This window comes from Rutilus rutilus (assembly GCF_951802725.1).
Source record: "Rutilus rutilus genome assembly, chromosome: 21".
NCBI classification, from domain to species: domain Eukaryota; kingdom Metazoa; phylum Chordata; class Actinopteri; order Cypriniformes; family Leuciscidae; genus Rutilus; species Rutilus rutilus.
Genome location: NC_140226.1, coordinates 11,274,778 through 11,294,740, shown reverse-complemented (window position 1 = coordinate 11,294,740; position 19,963 = coordinate 11,274,778). Strand labels below are relative to the sequence as shown.

The window sequence follows — 19,963 nt, the reverse complement described above, 5'->3', positions numbered from 1 at the left end:
GCCCTATTCGCCACTGGTTTTCTTGACACCACAACTCTACTTCTCTCCTCTGCCCATTGTTCCTCCCCCTAATCTCCCCCTGGCCTCTATCTCACCTAGGAGGCTCATAATTATAGGCCTGTGGGCCATCATAGGCATGCTCGTCGACATCGGAGAACTCGGTTTCTTCATTCACATCCATTGTAACCTGAGCTTGGACTTGCAGTAAGGGCTTGCGCAAAATGCGGCATCGGCATCTCGAAGCGGCACTTCCGGCGGCATCTCCAGCTGCCATCAGTGAGCGGCATGTCCAGCGGCCAAATGCGGGAGCGGCATCTCCAGCGGCCACCAGTGAGCGGCACTTCCGGCGGCATCTCCAGCGGCCATCAGTCAATTATGATTTTAACATGATAAAAAAATCAGAGATTGCAAGTATTCTGATTATTTATAATAGTCCAACATAACATGTATGTGGCAGATTTAATGCACCAAGGAAAATTATTAAATAGCATATTCCTTATTAATTATAATATAAAAGACACATTTATTAAAAACATGTTGTTCAGTTGTAGGCTACAGTAGGCCTACAACAGATATCACTATATAGCTGTCAGCAACAAGGAACACAAGCCTTTTATGAAAAATGGGTCTTTATTTGAACCCAAGAAAAATCATCTTCACAAACTCATACATTTCTTACAACAAAAATAAAATAAACAAACAAAAAATGAGATCAAAAACAGTTAGACAGAAAACAAACAAACAAACTAAAACTGACCTGCTCAAATGAACAAAGAAACAGCTTATAAAGGAAAGGATGGGCCCATTACAAATTAAGAGGGAAAACAATTCAACTTTACATTCAACATATAAACTTAAGTAAATCAAAATCAAATCAAACAGAGATATATAATACACGAGACAAACAGTACTCATTTATCATTATTTAATATTATTAAATAATGATAAATGAATACTGTTTGTCTCGTGTGGTTATGAGCTATCATTATACTGAACAAATGAATGTAAGTGACAAAAAAAGAAGTTTAAATAAAGATTATTATTACAAGAATGCATATCCTTCGTATAAGTGTGTGTGTGTGTGTGTGTGTGTGTGTGTTGGTTTTTGTGATTTATGAGGACATTTCATATGCACCACACTATGAGGATATTTTGAATTATGAGGACATTAATGTCCTCATAATTCTGACAATGTAGAAGTGTTTCTATTGCTAGGGGGAGCTCAAAATGTCTGCTTATGTCCCATAGTTCACAATTAGGCTACATGATTTTGTGTATTAGCCAAGCTGTGTATCGAGACAGCGCCCCATGTAGGTGGGTAAGTGGTACTGCATGTCCTCATGAATATTCACACATATGTATGGAATCGAGGCTTTTGATTGGCTGATCGCAAGAAGTCCTCAAAATTCAACTCATCATTCACTTCTGAGACAGCCACGTGCAGATCAGTCATCAAGGTGAAGAGACGTCAGGTAAGAATTGTGTTAAAATTCCAAGCACCCAGCTACACTTCAAGTCTAAAACCGGTATTCATATTAATTGTAAATGTAAAAATGTAGTAGTAAGTAGGCTACCTAATTTTAAATTCAAACAGGTGACTTCTGAGACTGAACAGTCTGATGGTTTGGTCAGCTGTGATCCCCAGCCGAGACTTAATGACAACACTCAGCAGGAACCTTATTTGCCGTTGTAAAAGTGTTTCTAATCTTTAATCTGCAAAATGTATTGATTTCAGTCCAATCAGACTTAATAATAGGGCTGTGTACTTTCTTAATTTTCTCCAGTACCAACAGCAGAACTGATAACATCTTGAGTTTATAGATACAGCGGTCTTTTATAATTTAGCACCAGGGCTTTTTTAGTACCAGGTCCTAGTAGGGTCGGGCCGATAGACGATGCCATCCTGCCCTGTCAACGATGATAATGCCCTGTCAAGCTGACAGACTGTCTTCACATAACATGAATATTCCTGTGTCTCACACACAGATGTAGAAACTACAGAACGTGCTTGTAAAGTGTCTAGTTAAGGAATAGCGTGTTCTTGTTTTAATACACATTCTTTCTTGTGGCATCTGTGTATCTGGTGCGTTGTCAGCTGTTTCCTGTGGCTTGATGCTGAAATTTGTTAAGCAATGACATGCCTCGCTTATACAAAATGGTTGCTAAATCTTGTTAAATATTCTGTCTTTGCACTTATGCAGTATTATCATCTGTACCAGTTGATGCCTGTTCATCTTTGCTTATTGCTGCTCTTTTTTAAGGTGCTCCGTGTCAGAGGTCAGTGTGGCACTTCTTCTGCGAAAAAGGGGATTGGAGAAGTTGGTGTCCAGCACTATTATTTCAGTACTTTACATATAAAAGAAACAGTTTATTTGGGCTTTAGGCACTCACTGTCTTTTCTGTGTGATCACAGATCACCAAGAAGCTATCTGGCCTTGCCAAGGTTTTCCCGAGGTTTTCCCGCAGCCTGCCGGATCCAGGCCGTATCCAGATCTGATGAAGGACCTTCCCCTGGACAATGCAGTGCTGAAGTGCCAACTAGTCTCTCCCTATGGAGGATCCCTTTACCACTCTACAGATAAAGCGTTGTTGGGAAAATTCGTTTCGCGTACCTACCCCGAAGTGACAAAATAAAATAAAATTCTGTATAAAAATTTATAAGGAAAGACCAGTACTTTGTTTAGGCTTGGTTTGTAGGGAATTACAAACCTGCACACATATATTCAAACGCACATAACTATAGAACCAATTTGTAATGCGTATGTGAACGCCATCAGCGTTTATCACAGGTTTGCGTTTAAAGGAGAACTCCGGTCAATTTTAACATTGAGCTCATTTTTTTGTACATTTGGAGTGCTGTCAGTACAGAGAACAACGACAAAAATCGGTGTTGCCTACACCGTGTTATCCTCTTTTTAAAATTTGCACCCTGTTGACTTCAATGGGGCAAGTTTTAAACCTGCTTTTAGCCTCTTAACATCCTTGATGTGTCATTACAAGTGCACATGTCATGTGAGTGATTCCTTCGGAGTGAACGCGGGTGAATCTGACTGCAGTAGATGTGAAAGAAATATATAAAAAATGATGTTTATTCAGCCAGCGCACATACCTGTATTTACATCCTGTTTTCGGTCAAAGTCCACAGTAGTCGATTGTCGAGTTCACGCGCGTGATCATAGGTACTAAACCTATGCGCGTGAACTCGACAATCAACTGAAGGAATCACTTACATGACCTGTGCACTTGTAATGACACATCAAGGATGTTAAGAGGCTAAAAGCAGGTTTAAAACTTGCCCCATTGAAGTCAACAGGGTGCAAATTTTAAAACGAGGATAACACGGTGTAGGCAACACCGATTTTTGTCGTTGTTCTCTGTACTGACAGCACTCCAAATGTACAAAAAAATGAGCTCAATGTTAAAATTGACCGGAGTTCTCCTTTAAAGTCTGTGTAGAGAGAATGGTGTCGTCTTAGCGGCCCCTAATTTAATAACAAATGATCGTTGCGACGGAAGCGAATCAATCAAAACTAACTTTAGCTGGAAAATAACTTTATTAAAGAACCGCTATAAAGCCAAAACAATCTCTGTTACCTTAAATTATACGTTTATCTCTGTAAAGCTGCTTTGAAACAATCTACATTGTTAAAAGCGCTATATAAATGAAGATGACTTGACTTGACTTGACCAAGGGGGCCGCCTTGTGGCTTACATCTGTAAGCAGTGAGGTGGGCCAAATCCTCATCAGTGTCCTGACTGCTCAGGAGGTCCTGACTGCTCTTGACACCATGGCTGCTGATCTCATCCGCAGGTACAGCAAATGCTGGTCAGGCTCTTCCTAAGCTTCTCTATGTTGACTGTGAATGTTGTCGGGAGGGCACTGGACAGACAAAACTGAAACAAAGATTTGGTGGGTGGCCAGACCTGGTTGTAAAGCTTGACATGCGGCGACTGGCATCTGGGTGTACAAAGGATGCACATCCTCTGTACCCCATCTTCATGTCCAGACTGTCAAGCTGCATTTTTGAATGGGACCGTGGAGATGTTGCCCTGCTGTGTCAAGCTAAGAGGGAACAGCTGAAACGAGAAGCTGTTCCAGGGATCACTGAAAAACTAGTGGACCAGCAGATAACCAAGGACGAACTGGCGTTGCACTGCAGGAGGCGGACAAGAGGGGAGGCGGACAGAGACCTTCTTGGTGTCCCTCTGTTGGACCACGAGAGGATGCAGCACATCTGGCAAATCCAGAAGAAGCACGTGAAGTGCATTCAGGATGAACCAGGTGTCCTCCTGTGCACTGTAACTGGCACCACTACAAAGGAGGGCATTGTCTTGCCAAACTACAGATGTGCCACATCACTTGAATCCTTCCACTTGCATCTGAACAGGTTCATTCCAGGTCAGTATGAATCACTTTTTATTCATCATCAAGATTACATATTTGCAGTTAAACATTTTATTATTAGTAGTTGTAGTATTGTTATTGTCATCATTATAATTATTGTTAGAGTTAATGTCTGTCAAAGAACCAAACACAACAAGTTAACCTTACCTAACAATATTGCTCATATTTGTACTATCTTAAGGAACCAGTGCCAACAGCCTGAATTTCCAGCTGTACCTCCTGGAAGGCCTTAACAGATGGAATCAGGACCGTGAAGCTGCATCCCTGGCAGTCAAGCCTCCATCACTGCTCAGCTACTCGGGCGACCTTGTTCACTGTGTCAACAACTACAGTGTCAAGGTGCTTGGAAGGAAACGTGTCCCCTCTTTTCAGCCACCTGCTGTTTACACTGGTTAGTTTAAGCTTTCCATCATGAGGCTATTTTCTATATCCATAAAATAGAATGACCATTTAATGAATTTTCTGAAAATTAAATTTTCCTCTATTCTTTTTTCTTGTCTGTCCCAGGGGAGCTAATAGGTATATACCGCCAGACAGAGAGGGCCTTGCAGGATGTCCAACCTGACTCAGAGGAGACTGAGCACATGCTGGAAGATGTAGGCACAGAGGAAGAGTAGGAAGATGACGAGGGCTTTGAAGATGCTGATTTGGACCTACTGGACCCATCCTCTGGTCCATCACCTGCCACCACCAGCTCAGCCGTCATTCTAACTCCCACCTCTGTCCAGGCCACTTCTGGACCAGCTGGACCTTCAGGGCCTGCATCTGATATCACTACAGCTACACTTGAGCAACAACTGGTAATTATGCCTGTCACAATTTTTTTGTATCATACTGTGTCAGTGGACTTCCCAGTTGCTCCAGATAATTTAGACTTTTATTGTTTTATAATATTTATATTATTATTTATTATTATTACATTTAACAGGTTGCAAATGAGGACACCACTGCGCCCTCTGGCCCAACAGCTGTCCCCACCAGCCTAGCCTCTCCTCCTCCTTACTTTTCCATTGTCCCAGCCTCTCTTCCCACTACTACAACTACAAGTCCCTCTGGGACACCTGCCATGACTCCAGCAGCACCACAGGAACAGCTGGTAGTAGGTCTTTTGTGACATGTAAACAGTGTGAAAGATGTGCCATTTTTCTGCCTGTGATATTGTTTTCATTTAATTTGTATCTATTTTGTGTATTATTGTTTGTTACTGTTTTGTCTTGTTTTGTATTTGTTATTGTTGCATAATAATAAATCCATATTAATAATAAAAAAATACATCCAAATTAATAAAGGATCCCAAAACAAGTCCAAACGAAAAAGCCCATTTATGATGTTTTTAAACGTTTATTAAAAACGTTTATTTTCAATTCAAGAGATACAAATGTTAAATAAAATATAAACACGTTAAACAAAATAAACACGTTCTTGCTCAGACGTGGACAGGCTCTGAGTTTCTGTCAGGTTGGTGTTGGACTTCTGGCTTCGGGTCAAGTCTCGAGCTCAGAGCTCTCAGCAAGTATGTTATTTCCTATCCAAAACAACGAGTATATGAACAAGTCAACTCATGAATGTTTTTTTTTTGAGCTAGAACAGAATTGAATTCTGTTTGGTTTACTGATTCTGTTATTTTCCTGTTTACTACAGGGATGCCGCTTTAAAACAATCTGTATAGTATCAAGCGCTATATAAAAGAAGGTGATTTGACTATAACAAGAACATTACAATGAACACAAATTTGAAAATCTCACTACAAATAATCCAGAATTTAAGACAAAAGATAATAATCCTACTCTGCCTGTTACATTTCCTCACACCTGAAACTGATCGAGTGAATCTCCTCAACTTCTCCAATCTACTGTAGATCACGATCAAACCATTGATGTTGTAACATCTGCTCTAAGGTGGGGCGTTTAGTTGGATCCTGGGCTAGACACTGTCTAATCAGATCCCTGCAGTCTGTACACATTGTAATAAGGAGAGAGCTGGTTAGTCATGACCATGTGACCTGGCATTTTTGAAAACAGCATATTTTTAAAACATTTTTTAAAGGTCTCTTAAAGGTACAATATGCAAGATTTTCTGTCGCTAGAGGGCGCTACATTCCAAACAACAACAACAACGGCGTAGCTTGATGATGATGTGAAGGAGCGTGGAATGATGGGAACTGTCGTTTTCAACTCCACCGTGGATGTAAATCAGTCAGACGGAATCGAAAAATCATGTTCATGGATGAGGTAAAGTTCTATTTTTATAAATGTTGCGTTTAATGACATGCTTTTATTTCATTAAAATGAATTAACCGCAAGAAAAGTAAGGTTTAATACTAAATTGGTTATCATAGATGTTACTGTATTTGTCGAATTCATTGTTGTGATAACGCTGCGCAGTTTTACGTGTTCTAAACAATTGTTGTAAAAGTACATTCGAACATACCCACAACATTTGCCAAAATACTGATTAATCTTTATGTATAACACATGCTATATGTAACGAAGTTCAGATGTTATGGGAAGAAGGAGGCGGGAACCGGCGAACATTCATGACACATTTTAATGATAAAAATAAAACAAATACAAACGAAAGTAACAAACAAGTTCAGGCATGTCCTCTCTCGCTCTTCACTGTCGTCGCTCCCCCTTTATACTTCCGCTCCTCCGTTAGAGATACGAGACCGGTGCGTCGCGCGGGTGTCGCTCATCAGTAATCACGCCACCGGCCTTGTGCCGCTCTCTCACGGCCCTCGGCCTCGTCCTGCTCACCACACTATATTTATTTACATGGCCATAAACACCAGACGTGATAAACAATGTCAATAAACTAAACACAAACCTAAAGCAATATTACCCGTACGTTGACGTTTACGTTTATGGGACTTGTCTTTGTCGACAGAACCAGCTGCAATCGGTAAAGAATAATTGTGTTCCATAACGACTGCACAAAACAAGCTAACGTTTGTTGCTTGATAGACGCTACAACTAGGCTACAACTTCCGCATTTGTCCAGGACTCCACGCAGTACGAGCGGAAACCGAGGGTAACGCGGATATGACGCCATTGACTGGCGACTCCCAGCTCCCCCCTGCTCTAACGCCCCGTTTCCTTGGTTAAAATCGCAATTTTCTCACGATTTAAAAAATAGTTGGAAACATTTGGGATATTGTAAATAATCAACTTAACAAAATATATAACACTGGCCTTGTGATTTTGGGATATTTTAATGCAAAAATCTTACATATTGTACCTTTAAGCTCACCAAGGCTGAAATTTTTTTGATCAAACACTGATACGATTTGGACCATATGGGGTGGACAGTTATGTAACTGTACTTAAAAAGTTCTTTCTTAGCATCTTAGTTGCTATATGTTTCTTTCAACGGTACAAATCGAGCACAAACGAATGACACAGTTTTTGTGCGATTTAGACGAAATGGGGTGGAGAGTGACGTCACAAATCCCGAATTAAATCTGTTATATCTGCGAAAGGAACATAGATACAGTGTTTGTTTTAACGGCACAAACCAGCACAAACGAATGACATCGGTTTGGAGCGATTTGAACGACATGGGGTAGAGAGTGACGTCACACAACCAAAAAAATAATGTTCAATATCTCAAACACCAAACCAGCACAAACGTTCATTTTTGCGGCACAAATCAGCACAAACGCTACTATATGGCAAGCCGTTTTAACTTTTATTCATTTCCAGGATACTAATTCTTGATATCAACAATTACATATTTACTAGTTAAAATGATAGTTATTGATATCAGAAATTACATTTCCACTAGTAACAATGCTAATTCTTGATATCCACAATTAAATTTTCACTATAGTTAAAATGCTAATTCTTGATATCAACAATTTAATTTCAACTAGTAAAAACTATAATTCTTGATATTTGTAATTGTATTTTCACTAGTGAAATGTCACCATAGGCTGCCATTCAAAATCCATTGTTGATATCAAGAATTGATTTCTTGTTGAAATTCCAATTTCACATATCAGAAATACAATTCTTACTAGTAAAAACCTTTATTTTTGATATCAAGAATTAAACTGTCACTAGTTGAAATGTCTGTTCTTGATGTCAACAATTGAATTGCTACTAGTAACAATGTTCATTTTTGATATCAATAATTAAATTTTCGCTAGTGACAATGTTAATTTCTGATATCATGAATGTGATTGTTACTAGTAAGAAAGCCATTTTAGATATCTGAAATAATATTGATATCAGAAATACATTTTCAGATATCAAAAATGAAAAATTTTACTAGTAGCAAATTCAATTGTTCATATCAAGAATAGACATTTCAACTAGTGACAATTGAATTATTGATATCAGTAATTCGCATTTTTACTAGTAACAATGTAATTATTGATACCAAAAATTATACAGTGAGGAAAATAAGTATTTGAACACCCTGCTATTTTGCAAGTTCTCCCACTTGGAAATCATGGAGGGGTCTGAAATTGTCATCGTAGGTGCATGTCCACTGTGAGAGACATAATCTAAAAAAAAAAATCCAGAAATCACAATGTATGATTTTTTAACTATTTATTTGTATGATACAGCTGCAAATAAGTGTTTGAACACCTGTCTATCAGCTAGAATTCTGACCCTCAAAGACCTGTTAGTCTGCCTTTAAAATGTCCACCTCCACTCCATTTATTATCCTAAATTAGATGCACCTGTTTGAGGTCGTTAGCTGCATAAAGACAACTGTCCACCCCATACAATCAGTAAGAATCCAACTACTAACATGGCCAAGACCAAAGAGCTGTCCAAAGACACTAGAGACAAAATTGTACACCTCCACAAGGCTGGAAAGGGCTACGGGGAAATTGCCAAGCAGCTTGGTGAAAAAAGGTCCACTGTTGGAGCAATCATTAGAAAATGGAAGAAGCTAAACATGACTGTCAATCTCCCTCGGACTGGGGCTCCATGCAAGATCTCACCTCGTGGGGTCTCAATGATCCTAAGAAAGGTGAGAAATCAGCCCAGAACTACACGGGAGGAGCTGGTCAATGACCTGAAAAGAGCTGGGACCACCGTTTCCAAGGTTACTGTTGGTAATACACTAAGATGTCATGGTTTGAAATCATGCATGGCACGGTAGCATATCTGTAATTGCAAACAAAGGCTACTGTACCAAATATTAACATTGATTTTCTCAGGTGTTCAAATACTTATTTGCAGCTGTATCATACAAATAAATAGTTTAAAAATCATACATTGTGATTTCTGGATTTTTTTTATTTTTATTATGTCTCTCACAGTGGACATGCACCTACGATGACAATTTCAGACCCCTCCATGATTTCCAAGTGGGAGAACTTGCAAAATAGCAGGGTGTTCAAATACTTATTTTCCTCACTGTATAGTAAGAAATCAATGCTTGATATTGTTGTAAAGTTTTTCTTTCTTCAAAGCATGAGACCAGGAGACTTGAGATGGATCTTATAAGCAGAAGAGATTTATTCTTCCAAGTAGTCTGTAGTTCATCATCATCATCAAGACTAACTCAATACAGTTGCCTTGCAAATTTATAGACATATAGGGGGAGGGATTTACATTGAGGTTGAACAAAGCATGCAAATTAGGTATACAGGTTAAGGAACCTGCCCCAGACCCCAGCGTGTTACCCATCCTAATTCAATCAGCATAACAGTCTATTGCATTGCAAATTGCATAGACGAATCATTCGTGTGCTAATCCCATCAGTCTGAGTGATACTGGGACTCAAAGAGCCATTAAAGACAATAAGGAGAAAGTCAATCAACCTAACTATTCAACGTCTGGGCTCCGAAAGGTGAGAATCTCAGTGATCTGATTCATTTAAAACACAATAGAGAAAACAGGTCTGGCAGGAAAGGAGACTCTTGATACCATTATCCTAACCTAACCTTAAAATGCTAACTTCAATATACTCAACTTTTACTGTTGCAAACTAAATTAAACATTTAATAAAATATGTAATCCAACAATATCAACAATTGATTTTGAATGGCAGCCTATGGTGACATTTCACTAGTGAAAATATAATTACAGATATCAACAATTAAATTGTTGATATCAACAATTACATTTTTGATATCAAGAATTCAATTGTTTATATCAAGAATTCAATTGGTAAAGTTAAAACGGCTTGCCATACGCAGCACGTTTTTTGGCACAAATCAGCACAAACGGATGGCATAGTTTTGGAGATTATTTCGTTTTATGGGGTGCCAACTTCACGGAGGTGTCTAACCTATGTATTTCAGAAATTTACATATACAAAATCACAGTTAGCTAAAAATGTAGTAATTTAAACAATGTAGTAATTTAATGCAGATACAATGAGCTCATTGAAGTAATGAATACTTGTTTGTTAACAAATGATTATGACGTTTAGAAAATATAGCATTGGTGCATGTTGATTCAGAGTTTGCGTCATCTGAAGTCTTACCTGGCGTCTCTTCATGTGTTGGGCATCTGAAGTCTTCATAATAGGCTGGATCCAAACTGGAGCTGACATAGGCTACTCTCTAGTTACCTCAGGATGGCCATCCCAAGATAAAACACAGAAGCAAATAGAAAATAATTAGCGTAGCTGCTGTTTATAACATTAATCAAGGATAATTATGTGCATTTGATCTGATATAACTGTATAAGGTTGGAAGATGCATTATATGAATGCTAGGCTAAAGAGATGCGTCTTGATTTAAACTTGGAGAGTGATAAGAACTCTAGCAGCTGCATTTTGGTCTAACTGTAGCTTGTTTATTGAGGATGCAGGACAACCAGCTCGTAATGCATTACAGTAATCTAGTCTAGAGGTCATGAATGCATTAACTAACTTTTCTGCATCAGAAACAGAAAGCATATTCTGCAATATGAAATATGATTTTCGAAAGATAAGGTGCTGTTTAATATAACGCCCAGGTCTTTAACTGTAGAGGATGAAGTTACAGTACATCCTTCCAAATGCAAATTGTATTCTAAGAGATTCTGTGTACAGGTTTTTGGTCCAATAAGTAATACCTCAGTCTTGGCTGAATTTAATAGAAGAAAATTACAGGTCATCCAATATTATAAATCTTTAACACATTCTGTCAACTTAGATAATTCAGAGAATTCATCTGGTCGTGATGAAATGTATAAGAGTGGAAATTAATTCCATGTTTTCTTTTAATATTACCAAGTGGCAGCATATATATTGAAAATAGCAGAGGGCCTAACACAGATCCTTGCGGTACTCCATAATTTACTGACATTATCTTCGATCTAAACCACCTTAATGTCTGTCCCCGAATACCAGTGTAATTTTGTAATCGATCTAAGAGTATTTTATGATCTATAGTGTCGAACGCAGCACTAAGATCAAGTAAAACTAGAGATGTAGCCTTGGTCAGAAGCTAGAAGTAAGTCATTTGTAATTTTAATGAGTGCAGTTTCTGTGCTATGATGGGGCCTAAATCCAGTCTGAAATTTTTCATATATATCATTATTTTGCAAAAAATAGCCTAATTGAGCGGACACGACTTTTTCTAGTATTTTAGACATAAATGGAAGATTTGAAATGGGTCTGTAATTTGCTAATTCATTTGGATCTAATTGTTATTTCTTTATGAGAGGCTTAATAATTGCCAGCTTGAACGATCTTGGAACATAACCTAGAAAAAGTTATACAAATTTCAATAACATGGCAGACACATTAGCCTTATTTAGTTGCCATACAACTCCACCCGACATGGCTTATAAAACAATAACGCCTTTAACTATAAGTGTGTCAAATGTTATTTAACTTACTGATACATATATTTAATAATTTTTTTTATTTAACTTTAAGGTGATAGCCTACAAAGTAATCACATTCATGAATCATTTAATTCATTACTCTGAAGTTCTGACCCTCCTGCTGTGGATAATATAGATGATATATTTTTGTTTAATTTAAATGTTGTGGGGAAATGTTCGTTCGTTAGCCTAAAGATCTGCTTAATTTAGCAAAACAATAATTTCAGGGTCATTGCGAGATACAGGCTAATGTTTGTTTTCTTCTGTGCGTTATAATGAAGGCTTTGTGAAATTGCGCAGTTCATATAGACACTAGCCTGGCTAATGTCAGACCTCGTCTCATTGAGGCGTGGTCTGGGAACCACATGTTCATTTTCTCGTATTTGAGGCGTGGTTTACGAATGCCCTGAGCCGTTTATTGGCCGCTACGAATGTCTATCAAATGCGCCTGTACGTAGCTCATAGCCAATCGTTTCAATTATACCAGATGACGTATGTAGAGCGACAGAAATTCAACGAGGAAGAAGACGATGGGTCAGAGATTTATGTGTACACGATGGCGTTCAGCGACTAAACTACTTAGAACACTATCTAAGGCTGCATCGAAAGGTAACTTCGCGTCTGCTGCCATGTTGGATCCATAGATATAAACAAACTGCTTCGGTGTGTCGCATAGACGTCGTCATCGTCTTGCTGCTCCCTCCCCGTTCTGTGATTGGTTCCCTTTTTGAGGGGAAAATCTGGTCCATGGTGTCCAGGCTGCCTAGCAGCGTGAATAAAACCGCGCTGCACGCAAGGCAGCATGGGGAAACCCAGGCTATTAGACACTGACCTGAACTGTGAAATCCACAGTGTGGTAAGAGGGACATCTAGTGGTTACAATCAGTAATGACACACGGAGAGCTTTTTTTTTTTTCAACAGGAATCTTCTGTATACTTCTGTTGAGTAATGGCAGAAAAATACTTTGTATTTTTCACACTTTGTATTATTTGTCCAATGTGAAAACAATATGATTTATGCATGAAATCCAACATAAACTCTGGCACAATCTGCATATTTTTAAATGCTCAAGACACTGGCATTTTCCTACCAAACCTGCATTTAGTTTTTTCGATAAACAGTATGATTGTCTCAGAAAAGACTGATGATAGATCCTGCCATTCACAAGAGGTCTCAGAAGTACAGAAGATCTCTATTGAAAAAGCAGCTCCTCAGATGTTTTTACTGACTGTAACCACTAGATGTCACTCGTGCCACACTGGATTTCACAGCTCAGATGAAAAGCATCTGTGGCTCTAAGATCTAGCTGAATAATAAAAAAAAAACACCTCCTCAAATACATGTATAGTAGATTTAAGTACTCATATATCTAATCTGTAAAGTAATCATATTTGAAAATCTATCCACCCATCCATGCCTATCTTTATTTATATCTGCAATGTAGATAAAACCATGCCTGTCTCTGCTCAAACTAATTTAAAACCTGCTTTTGATCATAGACCTATGTAGATAAGAGAGAGTTCATATTTCATATTCATATAAGTGTTGAAGGACCTGTAGCTGCCCTAATAAGAGCCTCTTTGCTATATAAACTCCAGTAAGGACTGTATAGGGGAGATGGACAGCTCTTAATCATTAGGGAGGATTTAGGTTTGGGCTTTTTCACCTCCTCCACTCTCTAACTCCCTCTCTCCTGTGATCTATCATTCATGGGCTTCATTTAAAATTGCGTAAAATATTTAAAGTTGGTAGGATTTCTTCAGTGGGCTTCAGCGGTGACCTCCCCCTCAGTGCCTGAAGTCAGTGGAGAAAGATATGCAGCAGGGAGAAGGGAAAGAACAAGAGAGAAAAACAGGGCAAAGAGGAAAGGTGTATATGAGACACAGAAACTGTGAAGTTTCACTGTTACTTAGCATTGAACAAAAGCTGTGTTCGGAGTGGAACACTAGCTTGTACCGAATACTACACAGTATACACTATACTGTCTACACTTATACACTTAAAAATAGTGAAGTGGTATTATTCCACTGTAAGTGTTTCAAACATTAGTGTTATTGTCAAATAAGCCATTTTGATTAAAGATTACAGGACACATTAATTTTTAAACCGTAATGATGTGACACATTGCATTGTGGAACACAAACATTACTGTGCACAGTATACATGTGCTGGAGAAATAGTATGAATAATTGTAATAGTAATCTTACTCGTTACATAAAGTCAACATGAAATCAAAATGGACTCTATTGACCTTCTTGCGTGTTTCGGTCTCATCGTGAACAATATATCGCCGCGTGTTATTTCAAAGAGATAAATATCTTCATAATCTTTCTTTCATAAAAAATAAATGGCTCATTCTGCCATTCTTCAAAGCCAACCTTGTCCACTTTGCACAATCCAATCAATTCCCAATGGATTAAATAAAACCCGTTTTCTTTATGAATATCCTGTTTCACTTGGATGTGAATTGGGTTGAAAATGGTGTTTCAACAACATCTGATCAATAAAGTTGTCACAGACCAGGACCTAACATTGTGGAAAAAACATCTAAAGTAAAACACTTTTTTTTTGTTTGTTTTTTTAGGAAGCATTTTCCCCTTTTATTTAGCTTTGCCGTAGGAAGTTACAGTGAGATCAGTATAATAGAAGACACAGATTGAAATATTCCTGCTAATTGAAAACCTGGTGAAGATACCGTGAGGTGGAAAACCATATCCGAAATACCCGTGAGAATCTGTCCAACGTAAAGGAGATTTACCCAGCCACTGCTAAAACACGTCGGCCCCGCTACAAGTGCACTGGATTGCCATTTACCGTGCGTGGATGCAAAAAGGCAGCAGGGCTACATGGGAATATTGTGATATTCCCTTACCTGAAACCTGTAGGTAACTAAAAAGGCTTTGACTACGTTAACCAAAACTAAAGACCGGGAGAAAAACATAGGAGGGAAAAGAACAAACATAAAGAGGCAGGAAAGTAGGAACGCAAAGAATAATCATTGATGTTCGGCATTCACTTATGATGAACAGAATGTAAAAGAAATGATGCCAGATAGTAACAAATCCAAGAAAAGTTTATTATGAATATGGCACCTGTAAGATGGTAAAAAAACTGTGTTACAGAAAGACAACCATGTATGACATGTCGCTTTAACTGATGAAAACCTACAAAAGTATAAAATAACCCTGTTGTAAAATGAAGTATGTACATTTTTGAATTGCAGCATTATTCATGGTAAATGAACAAAAAATGTGTTTCCAAAAAAATAAGCCAGGCACTCAAAGTTAGCTTCAGTTAGTTGGTTTTTTTGTCTTTTTTTTCCTCTGAAAACAAAAAACAAAATCAAAATGTACCATAGTTTTCTCTTTTTAATATTTTAATTTGTTTGTACTTAGAATTTATAACACTGTTAACACTGATACTAAGAGAATCTTAACCCTTTCTCCCATATTCTTCTACTTGGCACCAAGTTCCTCATAAAAGAATCTGTATAATTGTACAAGAAATAGTTAAAAACACAGACACAGTCTTCACAGGTAAATGAAGTGATTTCTCATATTGTAATTTTAAACACTATTTATCTGACAGCAGCTGAGATTAGTTTAAGATTAAATCACCAGCAATCATTTTGACACAACACAGATACATTGAGACAGCTCGCCCGGCTGTTCTGTTAGTAACATATGGGTGTATTTCCTGGTCCACAGTGTCTGTTTTTGGAGCTGTCCCCAAACCCAAACCGCCGTCCTGACCACTTCTGCTCTACGTACAAAATGCTAAAATCTAGGATCCTGTTAACCTGCAGCTCTCCTGCAACCGCTCAGACAGCGAGCCCCGTTATTGTCATTTTTAAAAACATTAATATCATGACCTGGGTTTGAGTAACAACACGTCTTCACAGAAACCACAGACACAAGTTTCCTGATGTCGGGGGGAAGCCTGATTCAGGTAAAAAGACGAAGGCCCCCCTTCCCTTTGCCGGACAGACTAAAAAACACTAAACATCGACAAAGCCGCTGGACCGAACAAAATCAAGTAAACCAAACAATCAACTTAGTAAACATGCATTTCCAAAACACCTATAAAAATAGATTTTATAGTGCGAAATACTTTTTTCATCTCTTTAGAAATCTTTAAAATTGTTTATTGTCCTGAAATACTACTGTCATCTTTTTTTTTTTTTTTTTTTTCATTATTTCCTGTGAGTTGCAGGGTCATTGAAGTCAACAGGTTTGGTGGAAACCAATGAAATACACCCAATGCACAAGAGAAGCACAAGGGACTCTGGGAATGTTTCACATCTGAGGCTTTTAAGGTTCCAGTCTGCTAAATGCTACTTCAGTTTTTTTATTCCTCATCACGCTTGGGCTGGAAACTGCAATCCCAGAATACCTCAGTGGCAAAAAAATGGCTCCTTAAACCTTTGAGCTAGTTTAGAGTCTTTTATCTCTGAGAAGAGAGAGAGAGAGGTCTGTAGACTACACAACAGCAAAGCAATAGCAGAAACAGAAAAAAGTAATACATACAAAAAGGAAGCAGCAAAAAAGGTGACACTACATTGGAAGGCCACCACACAAAATCCACTAACCTCCACTGGTTCACTAAGACTGCAAGGGGGCAGGAAGGAGAACGAATGTTTCCCCGTCCAAGCCCGGACTAGCACAGAGAGGACAAAGGACAAAACAGCTACATTAGCTCAGTATATACTGCATATAGTAACACACACTTAAGTTGCTATGGAGACTGACAGCCAATGACACTTACACATTGTACAAGTTTACGGTTATCACGCTGCATAATAGATGACTTGATGGACGGCTGTCAAAGGATGAAGTGACAGTTTTCTTCCGTTTTATTACTTTCGTTTTTTTTAAACATCAAATCACAGTGTTTTAACACCAAACTGTGAGAGTAGTTTTTTTTTTTTTGGCAACAGTGGATAAAAATTAGGAATGTGGATTTTCAAAACACATTTTTTGATTGAAAATGCATGTCCTTATTACAATCTCTGTTTGATATGTGATTTTTAGAGAGAGTTTAAGGGGTAAGGGATGAAGGGAAACTGATTTCGGAAAGGAAACCAGGCTTGTAAGCTAAAGAGGGAGTGTAAACAATTAAGCCAAACATTTATAAGAATAATAAAAAAAAAAAAATCCTCAAAACAATTAAGAATAGCTCTGACCTAAGCCTGTTGGAGTTTTAACATTCATCTTCAAGTTTGTGATGCAAAATTAGCCTCAGTTGCACTGAGCGATAGAAAGGAATTCAACGGAAAAAAAAAGAATCAAACTTTAGCGTATCCCTCTCTCCGGATTCATTCAGATTGAGTTAAAATCCTCAATGTACCACATGCTCACAGGTGGTGAACATAATAATAAGTGATGAACATAATAATAATAATAATAAAAAAAATCAATCATAACAAAGGAAGTCTTGTTAGATGTTTGACTTTTCTGTAGAAAAGCTCTGAAGCCGCCATTTGTCTGGAGTTCCGGAACAGTACCTACATCAGCCAGCTGAGTGAGGGTAACTCAATGATAGCACCATGGATCTGCAAAAAGATGATGGAACTGGAGAAATCTCACACTGACCTGTTCCATGTCCTGGGATTTTAGAGTAACATTCTATTCACAGGTCAATACCCGGCTAAAATTGCTTTTTTAAATGCATGATTTGCAAGTTGAGCTATAAAAAACGAAGAAAAAGCATTATTTCTAAAATACTATTCCCCCTTTAGAAAGAACCTTAAAACCCTTTGAACTACATCAAATAGGGTAACATCCTTTTATCAGCATCAGTCTCGATTACATCAAGATACCGTTAGAAACATGAACCGTTTCTTTTCTTGTCAATTTTCTTTTTCTAATACCTTTAAGACATCCTAATGAGGATGTTAGATACTCTGGACAAATATTTCACCCCAGAGAAGACATACGCTACAGTGCTATGAATTCCCTGTGGCTCAGAGGGAACTCTTTACAATAGAGATGAGTCTGTTTAGTCCGTTTAGAGAAACCGTCATCAAGAACTTGTGTGAGGAGGCGAGAAAGAAGAAAGAGAAAGTCGAAGAGATAGAAAGATAGAAAGACACAGAAAGAGAAACCATTCATTTCAGTTACACAAGCTCAATTGCTCAAAATTCAAAGTGCTAGAACATCTCACTTTTCCCCAACTTTGATACACAGTCTTTTTGCCTCAGAAGAGTCTTTTTAACACAGTTGAACACAGTAATATGGTCTCAATGTTTTGCTTCAATCCTCCTTGCGCTCCAGAGTCTGTGTGTTGTGGATGCCGTTGCTGTAGACGGGAAACGGAAGCGTGGAAAAGAGTCCCTCTGCTGTGGTGAAGACGTTAGCAGCAGGCATCTGCGTGAGCCCGGCTCCGCTGACCGTGGCCCCAAAGGGGGTGGACATGTTGAGCCGGTGCACGTGATGGTAAAGCATCTCCATGGGTGTCTTGGGGTCTATGCCGAAACCGGGCCCATCAACAAAGTTCACAGCAGTGTGGGCGTTAGGCAGGAGGTTGCCCTGCATGGCCAGGCTGACATCTGCCGGGGCGTATCGGATCGTTCCAGTGGTGTAGACTCGTGGGGATGCCGTGCTGGTGGCGGCAAGCGTTCCTGTGACTCTGTGCACCAATGGAAGCACCACATTCCCCGCTTGTAACCTCTGCAGGGCTTCCAGATCACTGGTGTAGAGCAGGGAACCGGAGGAGGTGGGCGTACCCTGCTGCTTGTCCCGCGGTGAGGCAGAGAGAGGTGGGGAGAGCGGGTCAGCGGTGGTTGAACTGGAAGGAGGAGCCAAGCTGCCTGGAGTTGCGCTGGACACGGAGGAGGGGGCGCTGTTATTGTTGCCGCTGCTACTGTTGCCATTGAAATTGGGCTTTCTGCTACCTCCTCCACCCTCGGCACCAGGTGGAGTGAGGACGGAGTCGGGAATGGACACCTGCAGGCCGGCAGGCGGGGGGGAAGGGAAGGTGTCGTGGGGTTTTGTCATGCTGTAGGGGGACTCGTTACGGGAGATCTCTCGATTGGGTGGGTAGTTCCAGATGCTGCTGTCGTTGTCGAAGTTTATAGGTTCCGACATCTCAGTCTTGATCTTCAGCACAGAGGAACTGGTCGGGGAGGGTGGAAGCAGAAGGGGAGGCTGGTCTCCGAGGGTGGGGTCCAGGCTGCCAGGGCTGGGGGTTGCAGCAGCCGAGGGAGACAGACGGAGACGTTGGCGACTATCATCCCATTTCTGCTTTTTCCTCCTCTTCTTTCTCTTCTGGTGTTTACTCATTGCCGGCCCGGTCAACTCTCGTCCACTGTTGCAGTCCTTCACAATATCTTCTGCATCATCCTCTTCTTCTTCTGAGGAGGAGCAAGAAGAGGGCGAGTCCTGCAATTCCTCCACCTCGCCGTCACCATAGCGCTCTACCTTTATGTGTAAACCACCCAAGCGGCCCTCCTTGTGGTCGGTTTCACAGTCAGAAGGTTCCAGGCTATCATCGCTGTCCTGACTTTCTGGATTGCTGGAACTGTCTCCTTCCTCCTGTCGTCTCATCTCTTGCTCTGGCGGCCGGCCTGTCTGTTTCTTACTGTCCGTCTCTGGATCTTCACTGTTCTCAGAAGACTGATTCCCCTTCCCACCTGACTTGGAGTTTTCGTTGTCTTCTGGGAGAAAGAAAAAGGTTTAGAGGACGAGTTTCCATTCACCAAACCATTCCATAGTTTATCAGTACCTTGCACAAGAACCATAGTTCACTAAACATGATTAGGAGTTTTAGAATAAGGGTATT

The 19,963-nt window shown here is 39.5% G+C and overlaps 1 protein-coding gene across 2 annotated transcripts in view; it reads right to left on the bottom strand.

Moving 5' to 3' along the window:
• Positions 1-14,806: 14,806 nt before the first annotated feature.
• The window catches only part of npas3 (neuronal PAS domain protein 3), a 318,042-nt gene continuing 312,885 nt past the window's right edge, over positions 14,807-19,963 (bottom strand). Inside the window, exon 12 of one of the 2 annotated variants that reach the window (XM_084392651.1) lies at positions 14,807-19,838. In XM_084392651.1, coding sequence (XP_084248777.1) covers positions 18,436-19,838 — 1,403 coding nt within the window. In that variant the 3' untranslated portion in view covers positions 14,807-18,435. The remainder of the gene's footprint in view (positions 19,839-19,963) is intronic. The other variant, XM_084392652.1, reaches the window with a different exon arrangement.